Source organism: Ambystoma mexicanum, chromosome 2p, assembly GCF_040938575.1.
Source record: "Ambystoma mexicanum isolate Mex_15411 chromosome 2p, UKY_AmexF1_1, whole genome shotgun sequence".
NCBI classification, from domain to species: domain Eukaryota; kingdom Metazoa; phylum Chordata; class Amphibia; order Caudata; family Ambystomatidae; genus Ambystoma; species Ambystoma mexicanum.
In genome coordinates this window covers 546,383,444-546,400,705 of record NC_090923.1, presented here as the reverse complement: position 1 = coordinate 546,400,705, position 17,262 = coordinate 546,383,444, and the positions used below count along the sequence as shown (strand labels likewise).

The window sequence follows — 17,262 nt, the reverse complement described above, 5'->3', positions numbered from 1 at the left end:
TTGTGATGGGATACCAAGCAGATTATCTTCACAATACTTGCATGTTGGGACTAAACACATGCTCGGGTTCAGTGACGTTTGTCACACGGCAGACTTCTGTTTCTCGCTCTCCGAGTCAGTTGTGAAGGCTTCCAGGTGCAAGGAAGTCACTGTAGGTCCAGAAGGATGCCCACAAGGTTCCAGCCTAAACAGCACTTCATAAAATGCACATCAAAATGGTGTGGGTCCCAGGGTATTTGGCCAGTTACAGCAGAGGATGGTCGCAATTCTTCGAGGGATGGCAATGCACTTTCTCGAGACTGGTTAGGCCCACCTGTAGAAGGGAGGAGCTTGCCTGTCGAGCAGAAGAGGTTGGAGCAGCAGCGGTTACGCAGCAGTCACTCCTCGGATTCTTCATACTCCTAAATTCTATCCCCTTTCCTCCATACTTTTGGGACGTTCCGTCCAGTGGGATGGGACCGGAGCACTTTTGTAAAAAAAAAGCATCAAATTGAAAAATGTGTTCATCTCTTTTAAAGCGGGGCACTGCACTGGCCATAACTCTGCCCTCCTTAGCTCCACCCCCCGCATTGCCCTTCAGTCCTTTTCTCCGTGTAGTCTGGGTTGGAAGCACTTGCATCACCGGGAAAACCTTTTTTCTTTTCCTGTTGTCCCTCTCCTGCTTCGGTTCTGTGGTCGTGTAGTCATCTGTCTATGCCGGATTGCTTGGGATTTGTCGCTTTTATCTCTTGCGAACAACGCTTCGCCAGGGCGGATCCCCATTCTCTCTGGAGTTTCTAGGACCGGGTCACCCTTGGGACTTGTGTTTTTTCTATGACTCCCTTTTGGTCTGGGCACTTCAACGTCGTTTTCGTCGGTGGGAGGAGCTCTTCCAGAAGGTTCCTCTATCGCATTTCCAACTTCATCGGAAGAGACGCCCGGTAAGTTCCTTACTTTTCAGGGCCCCCGGCCGGGGGACTCCTTCCGGGGTCCTCCAGGTCCGGGAGGGGCTTCAAAAGCTCTGCTACCAGGGTTTCTCCTGAGGTGCCTCGCAGGCCTAATGGGCGTACCAGGGTTTTCTCGAGCGGCCTGCCTAGTCCGGATCACGATCCAAGGTTCACCAATCGGGTGCTAATAGCCAGCCTAGTTGTGCTCAGGCGTTGGGTACCGAGTTCACTCCGAGGTCTCCTTGTCTGGAGCTTCCCACACACACTGGGTTGCACCCTGAGGCTTTCTGTACCAACCATGGTTCGAGGCCCCTCTCGGGTGAGTGATAAAGACTGGACTCTGTTCCGAGGTTCCTCTGAACGAGGCAAAGGTGTGTACCAACAGAACTGAGAGGTGGATTCCTCAACTTTCCCGTGCTCGTGCTGTTACCGTTTCTGTTGAGGGGGCACAGGGAGAGTTTGCTGACCATAACTCCTGTTACCGGCTACGCCAAGGTTAATTCAAGGGACAGGATGTCCAGTAAACATCCAAGGCCCCATAGTACTGGCTCTGCCGAGGATCCTTGTGTCAAGGCTAAAGTTTGGATCAAGTCCCCTGACCAGTCTGTGGAGATGCCTGCCTCATCCACACATGTGGCGCAGTTCTCCTCAGATGTTAAAATGGTGGACCTTCCGGCATGGTCTACGGCTGCCATTTTGGATTCTTCCCTTACACCCACGCTGTCGATGGCGGGTGCTAGGAACCTTCCTAGGAAACAACCGAGTGCGAACCCGTTCCACTGGCGCGCTCGGATGCCACTACCGCATCTGGTCTCGCTTCCTGGCATCCTCTTGGTCAGAGGATGCATTTTTCTGGATGTTTCAGAGAGTTATGCACTCTGACCCCATGAGGGAGTACTTAAAGGGCCTTTCTTGTAGCTCTGTCACCAGTGTTTCCCCTGAGGTGCCCCGAGGGCCTAACGGGCGTACCAGAGATTCCTGAGTGTTCTGATGGACCTGCCAGTACCAGACATTGTTCCGAGGTTCACCATCACGGTGCTGAAGTTAAGCCCAGTTGGGTTCACCCTGAGGTCTCAGTTTCAGGAGCTTTCCCCGCTGTAACCAGGTTGAAACCTGAGGTTCCTCTTGTGGAGGCTAAAGTCTATATCGACATATCTGAGAAGTCTTCTGAGGGTCTTGTCGGTGAGGTATTGTCCTCAACCGTCCCACGCTCGGTCGTGGTGGTACCAATTCTGTCGGGGGCAAAGAGGGGGTTCACGGACCGCATTCCCTCTGGTACCAGGAGGCTAATTTTGAGACTGGCTCGACAATGTCGAGTAAACATCTGAGGCCACCCAGTACCGGCTCTGGCGAGGATCCTTGTATGGCTAAAGTGTTACTTAAGTACCCTGACTCTCCTGAGGAGGCAATTGCCTCAGCTGCGCATGTGATGCAGTTCTCTTCAGGTGGCGACAAAATGGCAGCCCAGCCTGCGTGGCCTACAGTGGCCATTTCGGGTACCTCCCTTACACCTACATTTGCACCGTCTGGTGCTGGGAGCATTCCTTTTGGCAATAGTAACCCGTTCCGCCCTTTGACCGGCATACTGGGGCTTTGCGGCCTCATACTGTCTCGCTCTCTCCTGCTTTTGCTCCACTGATCTATGTGGACCCGGCCGGTGGTGGACCCTCCTGGCAACAATCCTCCTTGTGTTCGGGGGGGGATGGGTCCCTTACGAGCGGTTTCTTCCTCTTCGACACCTAAGCCCTTGGCTGTGGATGAGTTTTTGGGGAAGTTCAGATGCTTGTGCACTCTGACCCTATGAGGATGTATTAAGTGTCTTTTCACTCCCATTCCACCCCGGCCCTGGCTGCCACAGATTGTTTTTTTCTTTTGAAACCTGAGGTGGTAGGTGTGGAGGACCGGTCTTCAGTTCCCGCCTCGTTGGATGAGCCTTATGCAGATGAGTATGGCGATGAGCGGTTCCGCTCAGTGAGAGCATTCCATGACCGGGAGGGGCTTGTGTAGCTCTGTTACCAGGGATTCCCCTGAGGTGCCTCAAGGACCTAATAGGCGCACCAGTGTTCTGAGGGTCCCTCAGAGGACCTGCCAAAACCGAACATGGTTCCTCCAAGGTTCACCATTTGGGTGCTAAGGTTCAGCTCAGTTCGTCTTTGGCTCTGGATACCGTTGTTCACCCTGAGGTCTCTTGTCTCTGGTGCTTGTCACACCGAGCCACGGCTCGAAGCCCCTCTTGAGAGATCTATATGTCCCGGGTTAAAACCCAAGGTTTACCGACAGTCAAGGGATCCTCTAAGGGTGCTGTCGGTAGGTTCCATTCCTCAACCGTCCCACGCTTTGGGTTGTGGTGGTACCGAAACTGTGAGGGGGCAAACAGGCCTTCCATAACCGGCTCTGCCAAGGTTCCTCCATTGGGGGCTAAATCTGGGTCAGTTCCTAGGATGTCCACTAAACCTCCTCATTCTTCCAGCACCGGCTCGGCCAAGGATCCTTGTTTCAAGGCTAAGTGTTTAAGCCCCCTGACTCTCCCTGAGGGGACAGTTGCCTCATTTTCTTCTATGAAACCCATTTTGGATACCTCCTTTACACCAACTTTCATGTCGTCTGGTGCTGGGAGCGCTCCTTTGGGGGCTGAGCAGTTTTTTTAAATTAATATATATATATTTTTTCTTCAATGCTATGTGGACAACAAGGGCCCGTTTGTTGGTCCTGGCGACAGCTTCAGCAAAGGCCCTGTGTACACGGAGGTTAGAGTCCCAAACTCGGTCCTTCTCTGGGATCAGGGGGGTTTCAGGGTCACCGTCCGCGCGGATCTGAAACTCTTGTTGGTGGCCCCGCCTGCAGCGGCAAGGTGGTTGGTCTTTCTCTCTGCCATCAGCCTCCTCTATAGGGACGGGGTAATCTCCCGGATGACAAATCAAATGATATTTTGTCTGTCACACTACACTTCGGTGGGAGGACACATCTCGTCTCACCTGGAGGGGTTAGTACTGCTGTCCTTTCGCAGTGCTCAACCAGGCTGGCCTGCACACTATCTTCAATCTTTCTTTCTGAGAAATTCAAGTAGATCGCGCCCTGCCAAATAAAGTCCTCTCTTCGGAAGGGCGATTCACTCAGTGTGGTCTTCCAGGATGCATAAATGCACATTCTGACTTGGAGCCCGCATATGAAATATCTGCGGTTCTCTGTGGGAGCAGAAAACTTCTGATTCGGGTACTCGTTTTGTTCTCGGCTCAGCGAGACGCACCAGAAACTGAGGGGCCCTGCAGCGGTCTCCCAATGCCGGATCTTCTTCCAAGGTTCCCCATTTGGGGCTAAGGCTGACCCCAGTTTTGCTGTGGCTTTGGATACCAGGGTTCGCCCTGAGGCTTCTCCTTCTGGAGCTAACACTACCAAGACTTGGCTCGAGGCCCCTCTCGAGGTGGCTATAAGGCCAGGGTTAAACCTGAGGTTCCCCTGCTTGTGGCTAAATTGTCACCAACAGAATTCTTATCGAAGGTCCTGGCTGTAAGGTATATCCCTAAGCCTTTCCGCGTGTTTTGCCGAGGATCCTCCAGTAGAGGCTTATTCAGGGCAATCCTCCGGACTTGTCCAGTAAACACCCTAGGTCTGCCAGTATCGGCTCTGGTGAGGCACCATGTTTCAAGGCTAGGATGTCACGCAAGGCCCTGGACTCCCCTAGGGAGACTATTGCTTCACTTGCTTCCGTGACGCAGTTCGCCCCAGGTGTGTGATAATGGCGGCCCATCCTCTGCGGGCCACGGCAGACATTTTGAATACCTCCCTTAAAGTAACGTTTTTACATCAACAAGCAGGGCGACACACTCTCCTCGTGGATCTTTTCATACAAATTTGGGCTGTGCCATCCACTATATTGTTTGGCTCCAAACTCCACACATCCCGGGTCACCTCAATGTGACAGCAGTTTAATTTAGGCGCCAGTCGGCATCGGTTACCCGTGTTAGATGAACAGCAATATCTTCAACTTTTTCCAGCAATGGGGCACGCCAGAGGTGGTCATCCTTGCAGCTTGTGGGTCAACATGAAAGCTTATGCATTCCCCTCATTGCCTCCTATCAATTGGTTGCTCTGTAAGCACATCGAACTGTTGCCAAACCAGCTATGCGGGCTTTCCCACCAGCTTTTGGTAAGCATTATTGCTTACACCTGGGCTCCAGAGCCGATGCTCAATTCGGCCAGGCTGTTCTTTTCAGTAAAGAGGTTCCATTCACCTGCATTTCTTGTGAGGAGTGCTTGGTAATCTCCCAAAAGTATGGAAGAAAGGGGACAGGACGTAGGAATAAGTTATTGTAGTGACTATCTTACTCCTAGTCCATAGTCCCCATTCCTCATACGGTCGCCCGCCGTTCCCAGTAACCTTTGTTATTGCTTAAAGGTCTCAGAACTGGCGATTAGAAAAGAACTGAAGGGGTGTGCGCAGGGTGGAGTTTAAGGAGGGCGGGTTTACAGCCGCATGCGGTACCCCACATTAAAAGATGAGGACAGTTTTCAATTTGATGCTTTTTTCTTACAAAAGTGCTCCGGTCCCGTCCCACTGGACGTAATGTCCCAAAAGTATGGAGGAAAGGACTATGCACTAGGAGACTAGGAGTAAGATAGTCACTACGGTGAGTAACTTTGTTATTCCATGGGATTCGAGCCGACGCTCGTTCTTCTCCAGGGCACGCGCCTTAATGGAGAAACTCAGCCAATCAGCAGTCATGCCGCATTCAAACATTGGGTGGTGGGTCTGACCTCCCTGAATCGCCTTTTAACTAAACCTTTTACTTACTTGCAACGTTGAAGATTCATGCTAATTTGACGGCATGTTTTTTGTTCTGCTGCCCACTGACCCTGGTCGCCCAGTAATCCATCTGACTGAGACTGTCATCCCCAGATAGAGTTGGACTATTAAATATAGGCTGCCTAAAAGTTACTTACCAATATATCCCTTGTTGCAGTGCATTGAATGTTGTTTGAAGAATTGATTTGCTACTCTGATTACTTGCCGAACGTCTACTATTGAATGAGTTATGCTTAAATGTCTTACACTGTGTTAACTTGCCCGTGATCCTAGTATTGTATTAGCTGCCTTAGTATTTATAATAACGATATGTTTAGAAAACACTTATGTAAGTGCATTCTTGACTAGGTGTTCCCTGAGGTCAGCCCTCCAGATGATGTGCGTAATGGGCCTTTTTACGCACAGGATTCTTGTCAATACAGCCCTTTTCAATTCTTGCTTGTGTACAGCGTAAACAGGGAATTTATAGCAGCACCCCCATAACTCTTGGAGGTCAGTGGTGACCAGCTGGCCAGCAGCAGCTTGCAACCCCACTCTTTACTGTAGTAATCCACAGTTCCTTGAAAGAAGCAACTGGGATGATCCTGGTCTACTTTTTATTTATTTTTTTTTTTTACACTTTTGTAGGTTAGTGATATTGAAACATTGTGAATCATGATCATGCTTTTCACAATGCTTTAGGACACATGTAGTATTGTGTAAAACGAAAATTGTCTTAAACTAGCGCTGCATTTCTGCTTAATTTTCCTGTTTCAATCCGCTTTAATAGAGGCAGCAGAGTTGCAGCATAATGGGCGTTTCATACTTTGTTTTCTTAATCACCGAAGCACATTTCAATTTCTCTCGACGTTTTAGAGCCTCCCAGCAAGCAGTTGTTTGGCATTTATGAGAAGGAAAAGCTTTTGGGCTTCTATATGAAGATGTGGTTTATTTTTTGTGTTAACGGGCAATGTACATAGTGTTGTCTTCGAGAGCAGGCAATAGCTGGGCATGTAGTCTGACCTTTTAACTCCCTTTCTGACCACAGGTGGTATGGATGCAGGCATAAGCAGTGCTGTGTATATTTTCAGTGGCACAGATTGTACCTCTACCTCTGAACAGGACTGCTATATATTCAAAATGGCCTAATTTATCAGCAGAGCTGCTATAAGCATGCCATGGCACAGTGCCAATTATTCAGTCAGCTGATTGCATCATGCCCACATTTCTTAGCAGGAATGTTTTGGGATAGTACTTGCATTTCTTAAGAGCTGCTCTAATGACAAAAGCACGAACACGTGATGACGTTTTCTGCAGCTAGCTAAAGTACTGAGCAAGAACAGTGTATGAGCTCTTCCCACTGGTTTCACTACAAAATTCTCACCCTATTACTGCGATGTAGGAACCTTACATGGAAAACAAAAAATGTCCCCCAAAGAATTGATGGGTAGGGGTATAAAAGAGGGTGGAAGAGGGTGTGTGCTGCGAACGGTCTCGCCTGCATTAAAAATACAGAAAAAGCTTTGTGGGATTTTCGACCTTGCAGTAAAAGTGGTATTGTCATGTAGATCCTTCCCACTAACCTCCTGAGCTGGTGTCATGCACATTGGTGGACGGTGTGAGAAGATGGCAATGCTGTCATATAACTCATCCCTCCTACACTGACTTGCGCTTTTCAAAACTTCTGCTTCTCCCATGTCACATTACTGTTTCCTACTACCAAAAAGTCAATGGCCTGTTGGGGAAAGGTAGCTCAGTGGGTCACAAATCCTGCTGCAGAGATAATTGTGTAACCTGTTGGTTCAAATCCTGTTGATGGGTGAGTTAATGCGTCTGCGTCAGAGGTATGTGTTTAAGATGCAGGTAACATTCAATTGTAATAGAGCTGACTTAGCTTTCGACTTAAAAGGAATATTAAATGTTCAGTGATTCAGAATACGCACCTTTCATCAGGATCATACAGTTACTGTGCCTTTTTTTTTTTTTTACGACCACTGAAAATGTTGATTTATTTCAACCCCATATATATGTGACGGGAAGGGTACAGTATTTAATGAATGTATGGGGTACAAGGGGTGTATGGGATTACCCCAGCATATATATATGCAGTGAAAATGCTAATTTTTTTTAAAAAAATCAGCATTTTCTGTGGTCGCAGTAAAAACAGCACAGTGATCACATGCATCCTCTTTCATCAGGCCGGCTCGAACACACCTCATCAGGGCTGCTATACCTGTAATGGCTCAGAAGAAGCACATCCCATGAGGGCTACTAAACTTGTAAAAGCTCGGAGCACACACACAATACGGGATGCTATACCTGTAATGGCTCGGAACAAGCATATCCCATGAGGGCTTTTATATGAACACTCCTCATCTGGGCTCTTATACTAATAATGGCATACAGTGCTGGTAAAACATCTGCATTCAAGCAAGTACTGCATCTGGTGAGACTCACCTCTAACTCAATAATTCCCAACCTAATGGCCAGAGGGTTTACATGCATATAAAAAAGGAGCACCCAATGGTAAAGCTGCACTGTATTTGTAAATGGAAAAGGCATTTTTAGCTTTTTAAATATTTTAGTGCTATGTCAAAAGACAAAAAAAGAGGGAAAGAGCAACTCTGAACCTGAGCAGTACAGGAGAACAAAGTGAGGGGTGGGAGGCAGCGAGAATAACAAGCGTATTAGACAATCCAAAACAGGAAGAGAGACCAATGAGCTACATAAGAGTGCAACAAAGAAAGTGGGAAGGGAAACTGAGGTCAATTATAGGACACATACAATAGGAGTGAGGGACGGAAGAAGCAGAGCAAAAGAGCCATATAGAAATAAGAAAACACAGATCAACAGCAGGCGGGGAGATCTGGAAATAGAAAATCCAGATTAGAGAAAGGCAGGCCAATAGCCTAAGATGCAGTGCAAGAAAGATAATCAAAAGGAGTAGCAACCACAACAGACAAAATGAAAAAAACGATATAGCCAGAGTAATGACTTGAGGAAGAGGAGTTTTAATAAACCGATACAGCACAATATAGGAGGGAAACTGCAACAATGGAATGCGAGATGGGAGAGGAAGAGCGACCGAGCAACAGACCTCAAATCGTGGCATAGCAACACTTTGAGTGAGAGGCAGCACATCAGAAGGTGAGAGACCGGGGAAAGAGTAGCAAAAGGAAGGAGATGGAGCAAAAACATGCAGTGGCTGTCAAGCAGGTTGTGCCATGCAGCAACAGTAGGCCCGAGAGGCAGATGAGTGATGCTGGTAGAGTGAGGGACTTGATTTATGATGGAACTAGCTGGTTTGTGTAGTAGTTCTGAACAGAGTTTTGGTGTGCAGGCATAATGAAGATGACGCTGGGTAGGACGCACCTTCAAGTTCTCTGTCAGTAATGTTTTCGAACAGTTTTAATTTTACGCACAAATTGGATAGTTGTCAAGACACTTTTTTACTCTTCCGACAGAAGAAACTCATTTTTACTCACCTGAAATTGGATTTACTCTCCAATGCTAAACTGTGTAAAATACTCATGCCTAAATCCTATCTGGAGCACTGCCTGAGGTCTTTGTACTTACCTACATCCCTTCTTCCTGGTCAACTAAGCCTGGCTGCTCAGCCATAGCTACCACACCTTTTGGGAAGTTCAGGCCAAACTTGGAGTTGGAGCTCTGTACATCTAAGAGTTCGTCTTCTAGTCCAGGCCGCCTGTGTGCCCCGGAAGTGTCCTACATGTGGCGCACACCTCAAAAGGTCTACGCAGATACGACTTCATCGACCTTTACTGGCTCCATCTTCATGCACAACTCACCTCGTCTTGCTGGATCTATAAGGCTGTCCCCAGCTACCTCAAGGAGAAACTTCACATCTCCGTGGGACCGGACACCACCAGAAGCCAGGGCATGTGCAGACTTGCTTGAAATCCACTGCTGTAAAAAGGAAGGGGCCAGAAAACAAGCCCCATCTGCCTATGCCCCAAGACGGTGCAACCTTTTCCCAGTCTTCTGAATTGTGGGGGCGGGTCAGATAAGACCTTCTGACCCACCTCTTCAAGGAGTCTCACCTCAACACCTAGGCATTCATGTCACCCCCTATTCCACGGGCCACCTGACTCGCTAGATGCTGTCTGCCCCCTCTCCTCCCTGCCACCATGTACAGCTGTACCCCCTCTATCTTATCCCTGCGGCACATCTGTTTTATTACCTTTGAAAAGCACTTTTATGTATATGTATTGTTGTATACGACTAAAGTGCTCCGTTGCTTCTCGAATCTAGGTCAGAGCTCAATGAACAATGTTTGCTTCTAGATTGTCCAGTGCACACGACAAAAATAACTGGGATGTCACTCTGAGACCGGGAAAAGATAGTCAGTTTCCCTGTAGTACTTGAATGGATGTGGCTCGTGCTACGATGTAATAAAAAGGTGAAAACAGAATGGGAGACTCGCTCGCTGTGCTGGTAGCCCTGGGGACCGGCCAGTGTGCCCCAAACTCAGTGAGCTAGAAGGCACTTATGCACCCGAAAAATCAATTAGGATGCAGACAAAAGCAGACCTGCTAGGAGACTTAAGTCAGTGGAGAAAAGTTGCAAAGGGAAGCCTTCCCAACAGTCTTTCCTCAGCAACCAGGCTTTAAAATGTTCTGCAAAGTTCAGCACATGTCCAAACATTTATTTGCTGGTTTTCTTGCCTAATCCTTTATCAAAGGCCTAAAGATCTCTACACCGTGTGGATGTGGCACAAAGGGTTTACATTGAAGGAATGAAGTCTAGAACATCGTTTTTCACACACAAGGGTTCAATTTGATAGGCAGCCTGTACAATCCATCATGTCCAGTTACCTAAGGGGATACACCTTTAAATGTTGAATAGCCAAAAGGCCTCTTAAAGGAACTGTAAGGCATCTGGCTCTTAATTCTGTGAAGATTATTGGAAGGGTTTTGGATCAAGAGCAGAGACTTTTTAGACATGCATTTGTGTGTGAATTCTGTCTTAACGTGTAAATCTGTTTACCCTGACTTTAGGGTGCTTTGTAATCTTCCCAAAAGAATGGGAGGGGGTAAGTAACCATAAAATGCTGCTCTACAGACTACTGTAATCCTGGCCTATATCCCTCTGCTCCCCCTTTACTGCCCACCCACAAACTTCAAATTTCCCAACTCATTCAATAAGAACTGGCCAGGAATATGTATGAGGGAAGTACCAATTGTGCGTTTCAGAGTATAACCCCAGCAGATCTAATACTAGAGCTGCTTCATTCTTGTGCTCCTGCCGCAACTCTAAAGGACAGAATGGTGTGAAGTACAGTGGAAAGCGGACTGGAATACAGTGGTCAATAAGGTGAGTAACCTGTTCTGAGTAACATGCATGTTTTGGTTAATCTTTGGCAATCCCTGTATAAAATTGGTAGCATCACCATTCTGTCAGTAAAGCAGAGTATCCAAAATGGATGACCCACCAGATATTTTTACCATTTCCCAATCATCTCTTTGTAACCCCAAGCATTATTTCATATTTGGCAGGGTCCGTTTGCAACCTTTAAGATGCAGTATGACCGTACTTGTGAGTGGACTGGGCTGAAGTTCAGCAATGATGGCAAACTTATACTCATCTCCACCAATGGTGGCTTTCTACGGTTGATTGATGCGTTTAAGGGGGCAGTTCTGCATACATTTGGGGTAAGTGACCAGCTATTTTCCTTTTTTTTTTAAATTGTGGGAGAATTGATAGACCAGATGTTTTATAATTGCAACGCCACTTGATGGACAGCTTTTGGGCAGCTAGCATTACTTTTACTGTTCCCTTCTCCAACCCCTTAGACCTACTTATGGGATGACTGGAAGAGTACTGGAAATCTGGTGTTGGAGCTTGTGATGCTCCTCAGGACTCACCCTTTACCTCATCTAGCTCTCTTCCATTAATCCTATTTATGCACTGTTAGTTTAGTTCACTCTAGACCTATCTTTAACAGATGTCTGAGTTCTGTGCTTGTAATCATGAAAGGTACAGATTTGTTTACTTTTTTATAGCTTCTGTCCTATTCTTGTGAACAGGGAAAGACTGACTGGGCAGTAAGGTTTAGACTTGGGAGAGTGTGGGGCAGGTGAAGGTGCTCAGTTAAGCACACACAGCACGTTCAATACATAAGGTTCAGTAGAATGAATACAAATTGGGATATTTACCAGGCTTTGAGCAAACTCTTAATTAAAATCCACAGAAAGTAAACTACTAGGCATAGTTACCTATGTACATCCACCTTGGGGGTGCTCTGACTACAGAGCACACCCCCCTTTACTTTTCACAGCTATCGGTTTGAAATAAAATTGTAACATAGTTAAGTGAACAAATCCAAGTTAAGTTATAAACCAAGTTATAGGTAAGTTGGAGAATAGTTAAATGATTCAAAGAGCAAAAATACACAGCCTCATAGGTATAAGGCCTATACTTTAATAGATGATGGTGGGGGTGGCAGTGCCCTGAAATGCTTCTAAGAAGGTTGAGCACTAATTGAGAAATCTACCTGCTTCGCCAACACTTGAAGAACAAAGCAAGAAAAGGTTTTAGGTCCAATCCTGTCACCGTAGGGAAAACCTGGGGGGTGGGAATCCTTGGGCAGAACTCAACTGATCACAACCGTGCAGGAAAGAGGAAGGGTTAGGACACTGGTTAAACTCTATGGGAATGGGGGCAGGGGGTGGCGGCGTAGCAAGTTTGGTAACTCGCCCCGTACTATGATTCAGTCCAACCACTTCTAAAGCTTTTGAATCTGCTGAGCCCACTTTGTGTCTTTGTTCCTTTGAAGGGAAGTCTAGTAGTTGGTGGTCTAGAGGTCACTTTTGGCGTCATGATTTAGGTCTGCCTAATCAGCAGTTCTACTTACACTCTGGCAAGACCCTGGCTCAATCTACACTTGCTGCGCTTTAGCCCAGTGGAGCTACTCAATCCATAGGGTGGTCATGATACCCTTCCAAGGGCAGGGTCCTTGAGCAGATGACTGGTGCTGAACCCCCCTGGTCTGGCAGGGGGTTTTGAGGTAAGGGGGCGACAACAACCAATGAATGATTTCAGGTGATCATGCCTAGCCGGGACAGTTGAAGTCCATGCTGGTTAGGTGCAATGACAATCCATGTGTCTTCAGCGGGTATGCTCCTCTTAAAAATAAAACGAGAGAAAGGGATGCAAAGTACACCTATTGCAGCTTGCATGATGTGTGCACTGTAAAACAAGCATTTTCGGAATGGGGGTCTCGAGCGCAAGTAGAGTGGGACGATCTAGTGGTAGTTTTGCAAGCTTGTCAGCACTTCAGTGGTATTGTATTAGGCTATTGTGTGGACTCAATGCGTTTTTCCTCGGCTGAATGCCCTCGGTGAAAGTAGTCAATGTGGTTGGAAATTCTAGGGAGTTTAGCTCAGGAGATGCATGTGTGCATGTTGCCGTTCTATGATTTGGGTGGCTGGCAAGGCTCAACTAGGCACCCAAGAGAGGTCAGACACATGGGTGGGTGCTGTTGAGGGTAAGAGATTGCTATTGTTGAGAGAGTCTGTGAGGCCAGCTATAACCTATTCCTTTCGGGCGTTGGCTGCTGTGCTAGTTGGCAGGTGTTGTGGTATGTCAAGTGTTTCAATCTGGATGGCTGTGTGCACTAGAACGGATGTGCTTGGCCGTAGCTGTATTCTATAGTGCATGGATGCTTGGCCGTGCCTGCGGCCCCACTAAGATAAACGTACCGTAGGCTCAGATTGCCTGGCTCGGGCAATACATATCCAGGTCTAGAATTGAGTCCTATACCCATGGGCCTCGCTTTCATACTGTAGCAGGTATCCGCATATATTAAACAGAGATGGAGGTTACACCTAGATTTGAGAATCCTGTGTAGTGGGAGAAAGGCCTACGTTTCACAGTGCAGTAGGTTTAGGCATATGGTAAATGACTGAGGCTATGCCTAGATCAGAGAATCCTGTACAGTGGGAGAGGTCCAGGCATCAAAATGTAGTAGGTTTAATGATGCCGTAGACCAAGAGGGAAACTACACCTGTATTTGGGTATCCTGTATATTGTGCAACAAGCTTCAGTGGGTGGGGGCACGGTGTGAATGCGACAATTGTGCCACACCTGGATTGCTAGTCCAGTGGGGGGTGGGCGGGTGTTGTGGGTGGGTTGATGGTGGGTCAGGCCCCTGAGTTGTGATTGATGCACAGGCGTTTATTAGTGGTGTATTCACACGGAGCAGTGGATTAAGAGTATTGGGAAGTGCCAGGTTTGAGTGCCTTCCTGAATTTCAGGTGGTTTTCCGTATTGCGACTATGTAATGGAAGGGAATTCCAGATGATTGGTGCTTGGACGGAGAGGGAGGAACCGCCAAGTCTAACTGAGCTGGGGGGGTGGAGGGTGAGATCACTAGGCGAAAAATACAGTGCAAGATCTGAGGTTCCTGGAAGGTTGGTAGGGGACTTATTTATTTTTGTCTGAGGCATTCAGGGCCGGTGTTGACTGCGCAGTGAGTGATGGCTTGGAAGGTGATGCGTCGGGCAATAGGGAGCCAGTGGAGGACTCTCAGGGTAGGGCTGATGTGTTCTCTGGCGGTGTCATGACCCTGGCCCTCACTGGCAAGTCAGCCTTCTAGTTAGGGCCAGGTCAAAGGCCTTAAAACCTCCTCCAAGACTCTCTTGGGGTCAGACCTGGTGACTTTGGTGCCAGGCTCATGACCATCATGAAGACCATCATTAGAATAGGACTATTTACTTGGGACTATTTAACTTGGGTGGGTGGGGTGGGGGAGGGGAAGTTCAGCCAACATGGAGGCACACATAGCTCAGTTACAAGGAACTGAGCTATGCGGTCTAGTCTTTTGGGTGTGGCAAGCCAGGACTACTTTGGGTGTGGCAGGCCTGGGACTATTTTACCTGGACTACTTTACATGAGACTATTTAAACCACACCCAAACAGCAGAACATGCTTTGCATTATTCTGCTGTGGGCAGCGTAACACTCAGTGTCCAGTTCTTTGATGCCAGTTTACCTGAAACCAAGGACCTGCAGAGAGAGAAACACTACGAAACTTACCTGGAACAGTATCCTGTCTTCAATCCATCGCTGACTTCAGTTCCACTCACGTGAAGGTACGAACTCCATCATCCGGCACTGCATGCTTCCTGGAATACCATAACCTGTAAAGAGGAAAGAAAGACAGCATTAGTAAGCGTTTACTCACGTTTCCTCCCGAATGAAGAAATCCACACAATTCTTACCTGGGTAGTCCTCTCCTGGTCAGGATCATTGCTGGAACATCACGGCGCTCGGCGAGGAACATCGCAACCTGCAAGGAGAGAAAATACACAGGTTAGCAATATAAAAGGCGAAACAGTGCCGCGAATCGCGCATTACTCACCGGACGGCACCGCGCTTTCGCCTACCGGCCCATGCATATCTTCAAACTGCATGACAACACCAAAATACCTTTCCATACCTAAAAGGAAAGAAGACATTATTATTCGAACTAAGAGGAACATAAGAAATGCATATATGAAGACTGTAAAGCAGCAGGCCTGGATTCCCACAGGGGGGCTTCCACCAGTGAAGGAACTTGGTCGCTGCTCGCACCCACATCTATGCGCCACTGCCACGAGGAGCAGGACGGGGAATCCACCTTTTACAGTATTAAGGTGAGTAGAAGGCCCATTGAATCCAGCTCTCCTATATTGCAGACCCATCTTTAACCAGAGGCATTACCAAGGGACTGGGAGAGGGTTCGAGAGTGCAAATCATCCAACCAGGGCTGGATGGCGTCCCCGTGGATACCAGGTGAGCGTAATGGGCGGGCAGGATAATGAGCAGGTGTGCTGCCGCATTTTGTATTCATTAGTTGGGATGCTGGGGCTCCTAGGTAGAGGCAGTTTGTGTAGTCTAGGCAGGAAAGGATGATGGAGTTGATGGCTGAGAAACGATGGGGTTAAGTGAGGTAAGGGGAGATCCGCCTGAGTATACGAAGGTGGAAGAAACAGGCTTTCGATGCACTGCTGGCGTTTGGTGAGGCATAAATCTGAGTCTAATTCGCATCCAAGGTTTTTAACTATGTTGGAGGGTGCAGGTGCTTGTCCTAGTGATTTGGGCTATGGGCTTGGTTGGGGGAATGAGTGAAATTTTCCCGCAGACTAGGATTTCAGTTTTCCCAGGGTTGAGGATGAGGTGGTTGGTCGTCATCCAGTGATCAATGTCCTAGAGGCACGATGACTGGTCCGGGCTGGCAGAGCCTTTGTCGTTGGGGTTTTTGAGGATGATCTGGGTATCCTCTGCATAGTTGTAGCAGGTAAAGTTGTACGAGTGGATGATTGCGGGAATGGGATGTATTTGGAAATTTAAAATTTGCGTTGACATGGACGTTCCTTGTGGGATTCCTTTACAAACTGGACGTGATATTGATATGAACTGTTCGAGATGAATGATTTGCGACCAGTTGGAGATAAAAGGAGATCCAAAAAAGGGCTGTGCTCATGATTCCTGGTGTTTCTAGTCTGTCTAATAGAATAGAGTGATCTACGGTATCAAAGGCTGCCGAAAGATCTAACAGGATGAGAACCTTGCAGCCGTCTGAGTAGGCTGTTCTTCTTAGGTCATCCCAGATGGAGACTAGCGAGGATGCTGTTCCCCTTCGTATTCTGAGACCTGATTGCGCTGGGTCTAGCAGGTTGTTGGCTTCGGCAAATTGGCCAAGCTCTGGGTAAGCTGCGCGGTCCATCCATTTTGAGATGAAACACGTATTGGAGATGGCTCAGTAGTTTTGGGGGTGGAGAGGGTAAAGGGTCTGTTTTTTGTGTTTTTCTTTAAATTTTTTATTTTTGAATGGTATTGGTGTAGGATTTTTTTTTTTTTTTTTTTTTTTTTTTAGGGCTCTTGGGAAAGATACTGATGTGAGTGATTTGATTAAGTATTGTGCGAGTTGTGCAAGTGATGTTGCCTGCACAGGTGGAAGTTAGTATTTTTTTTTTTTAGCATTGAGGGGTGGGCACGGGTCTTCAGGGGAGCCTGAAGGGTGGCTGACTGCTACAAGCAAGAGGAATACTTGGTGTGTGATGGGGAGAAAGAGTCCTGATTGAGTGTGCAGGGGGTTTGGGTGGGGGGCTGCTGACGAGTGGGCCTGGCGGTAGGATTTTAAGTTTGGCGATGATGGCATTGTGCCTTTCGTTGGCGGCATTGTAGAAGGGTGAGTGAGAGGGTGTCGCATAAAGCTTGAGAGCTTGGAATGGACAGTCTAGAGCCTGGGGGGAGGGGGGGGGATTTGAATTCTGGTGATTTCATGTAGTTTTTTCTTGGGTTGCAAGCATTTTGGATTCGGTTCACATAGAAAGAGTATTTGCTTTTTCTGATTTCAAATCTGTTAATTCTGGTTGTCCTTGCTAGGGCGGTTTTGGGATGAGGGGTCGGCTCTCGGGGCCCTTTCCAGACGGTGCTTGAGAGTTTAGAGGTTTGAAATGGGGGCGGGGGGGGTGAACCACCTCGTGTTGATCAAGATCTCTGCTCGGTACGTTTTGACTGGGTGAGTGGTTTGAGGGCATTGGTTAGT

The 17,262-nt window shown here is 47.7% G+C and overlaps 1 protein-coding gene across 1 annotated transcript in view; it reads left to right on the top strand.

The window, feature by feature from the left end:
* WDR82 (WD repeat domain 82) overlaps window positions 1-17,262 on the top strand; it is a 183,153-nt gene that overhangs the window by 119,315 nt on the left and 46,576 nt on the right. The window contains exon 6 of the mRNA XM_069644000.1: window positions 11,226-11,381. Coding sequence (XP_069500101.1) covers window positions 11,226-11,381 — 156 coding nt within the window. The remainder of the gene's footprint in view (window positions 1-11,225; window positions 11,382-17,262) is intronic.